Consider the following 2,782-nt stretch of genomic DNA (forward strand, 5'->3'; position numbering starts at 1 on the left):
GTTTGGGCATCTGGAATTTGGCTGAAATTTGAGATCGCTTAGATTTAGGTTTTCTTTGGGCTCTAGCGGCGTCTAGAGATTTGGGAGAGATCGACCCTCCTCTCGAATTGAGGATCAATTGTATCTTTGCTGTTTTATTCTTCTACTAGTAAAATACAAGTTTTTCCTACGAATTTCTCTCAGTTTTCTACAGTTTTTCCGCTGTTTTTACTGTTTTCCTGCTCCGGACAGCAGTATTTCGTAGAGTTTTGCTGTAAAGGTGAATAGGAAATACTTGATTTCAAGTGTTTCCTATCAATATACCACTTAAGGCTGAAGGAAATGTTCAAAGAAAAAATATAATTTAGCAGCCATTTATTTTCATGTTTATTTTTTTTGAGAGTTGAAGCTTATTGTTGGATTAGACATCTATTACAGTAACAAATGAGAATTTACTTGTTTATTTATAAGTAGTAAGTCTCAATTAATTGAGTCTTTAAAAGAATAATTTTGTAATACATTTGGGTAGAAAAACACGAAGCATTTGATCAATATTTTTTGTGTTCGGCATCTGTGAAGTAATGGTCTCAACGCAGAATTAAATGGTAATTGGAGGGGAACCGAGATTGAAATAAAAATGCATGGCCCTTTTTGTATTGTTTTAAGAAGAAAGTTATATATTAATTTTTTTGAGGAGTTCGTGTGCTGAAGCACAAATTACACACAAACACCAATCCGCAAACTCAACCAAGAGGAAGAGCACAAGAGTGAGGCAGTTACTAATGAATATAAAATAAATTCAAATGTTCTGGGCCAGGATTCTAAAAATGATGTTTTACGTTTTTGTTTGCATGGTTACCGCAAGGTTTGGAAAAAAATAGGAATCACAAAATTTTATTTTTGGGTGAAAAGATTGAGTGCTGAAATGTAAATTTGATGCAGAAGGAATTTAGTCACAAGACCTTGCCTACAACTTAAAATTTTTACAACTTAACTGGCAGCCACAAGCACTAGTGTGCTTTCAACTTTCTAATTTCTAGTGTAGGCTATTAGATACTTCTTATTATCTGGGCATTAGCTTCTAGGAATATAAATGCAATTAAGTTAAGGTTGTGTGGAAAAAATAGGAACACACAGTTATCTTTTTCTATTTTTTGCTTGGTGGCATTATTATTTTCATGGCATACAAACTGATAGCTATATTTGGAAATCTAACATCTCTGCACCCTTAAACTTTAGTGTTATAGATTATGCCTGACATTTTTTCTCTTTTCCTGTGGTTTGACAGAGGCGTGTATCTTCAGAACGATGTGCCGAGCTTACTATTGTTGCAGCTACCCATGATCTTAAGGAAGCTTGGATATCATACCAAGTAATTCTCATTTCTGTTATAAATCAACAAATAATTTATTCTTACCGTGTTCTTAAGAGGGCACGCAGTAGGAAAGTAACTGCTCTGGTAATCGTTAGGTTCTGTTTTCTTTCTTATTCTGCCTTTATATTTTTCTCATTCTCTCTTTGTGTTTTGCAGCCTGTTCTGCTAGTTATGTACTTGGTACAATACATGCCAACAATTGGGTTTTGGTTTATGGACAAGGTAAAAACCTTTTGAATATGCGGAATACAGCATAAAATAGGGTCTGTTTGGATGCATAGTAAGTTGGATAGTTTTTAGAAAATCTGATTATGACAAAGCAGCTTTTGAAGAGCACTAGCAATGAGAGCAGAAAGTATAACCAATTTTAAATGAAGCATAAGACGTTAGTCCCACTAAACAATCAAAGCCATACATGGACCATCTAAATGCCATTTACTCTAGAGATTTAATTGGAAACTTAGCTCTTTCAAATAAAGTATTGTTCTGATATACATATTTTGATTAAATCTTGTTGCAGATTGGTGGAAATAGGTTGGAGGCTGCAAAGAGAAATGGAGATACCTATAGCTGGAAGTTATTTTTTGGTGAAAAGAAGAAAACGGCATGATTTGATCTGATGCCTGAAATACAGTAGCTTTGATGCGATGTCTGAAAACTGTTTATCAACAATTTTTCGTCGTGCAATTACAACGGCAGGTACCCTGTTTATTAGCTCTGCTTGCTCAAAAGAGGTATTCCAGCCAGCCAACGTTATTTAATCTTTATAAATTATAATGATTTTGAAATCATCCAAAATGAATTGGATGGATGGGATGGGATGCCTTAACTGCGTCTCCATAGTTATCATGATAACTGCAAAGAGCTTACCTGCACTAAAAAGCCATCAAGCTCTTATATGAGTTATCTTATGAGTCAACTTTGCATTTTTATTGTGTTCTGCACAAGTCATATATGTCTTGAAAACTATTGGATTTATAACAGATTAATGTATTAATTTATTTAGAAAGGGCAGGTCCTCCCAACTCGCTTATTTCATTTACTGATACTTAGCTCATGGAATTCAAGTTCATATGCTCAAAAAAGGATTATTTCCCTGGTTGCAGTGCTTCACATTCTAGCAATCCTATACAAATAATTTTAATCTAGCAATCCTTCAGGGACTTCTATGTCTGTTATCTTCAAATTTGAGGTAGATTGGGGAAAACTTTAAATTTGGCCATACAAGTTGGAGCACTACAAAAATATTGGCTTAGGGGCTGTTTGGTTTAAAGTAAAATAGATATAATGTATTTCAAATGCATGAGTCTTGAGGATATTGATGTTTAGTTTGAGGTAAAATATGTGCAGCATAATATTTTGATATATTTGGAATGCAACATCTATTGTAAATTTGGTGTATGAGGAAATCCTTTGATTTTGGCAATA

The 2,782-nt window shown here is 34.0% G+C and overlaps 1 protein-coding gene across 1 annotated transcript in view; it reads left to right on the forward strand.

Moving 5' to 3' along the window:
* The window catches only part of LOC110116005 (dehydrogenase/reductase SDR family member 7), a 25,479-nt gene extending 23,087 nt beyond the window's left edge, over positions 1-2,392 (forward strand). The window contains exons 11-12 of the mRNA XM_020849431.2: positions 1,511-1,576; positions 1,875-2,392. Coding sequence (XP_020705090.1) covers positions 1,511-1,576; positions 1,875-1,964 — 156 coding nt within the window. The 3' untranslated portion in view covers positions 1,965-2,392. The remainder of the gene's footprint in view (positions 1-1,510; positions 1,577-1,874) is intronic.
* The last annotated feature ends 390 nt before the right edge of the window (positions 2,393-2,782 follow it).

This window comes from Dendrobium catenatum, unplaced genomic scaffold (genome assembly GCF_001605985.2).
Source record: "Dendrobium catenatum unplaced genomic scaffold, ASM160598v2 fragScaff_scaffold_1360, whole genome shotgun sequence".
Classification (NCBI taxonomy): Eukaryota; Viridiplantae; Streptophyta; class Magnoliopsida; order Asparagales; family Orchidaceae; genus Dendrobium; species Dendrobium catenatum.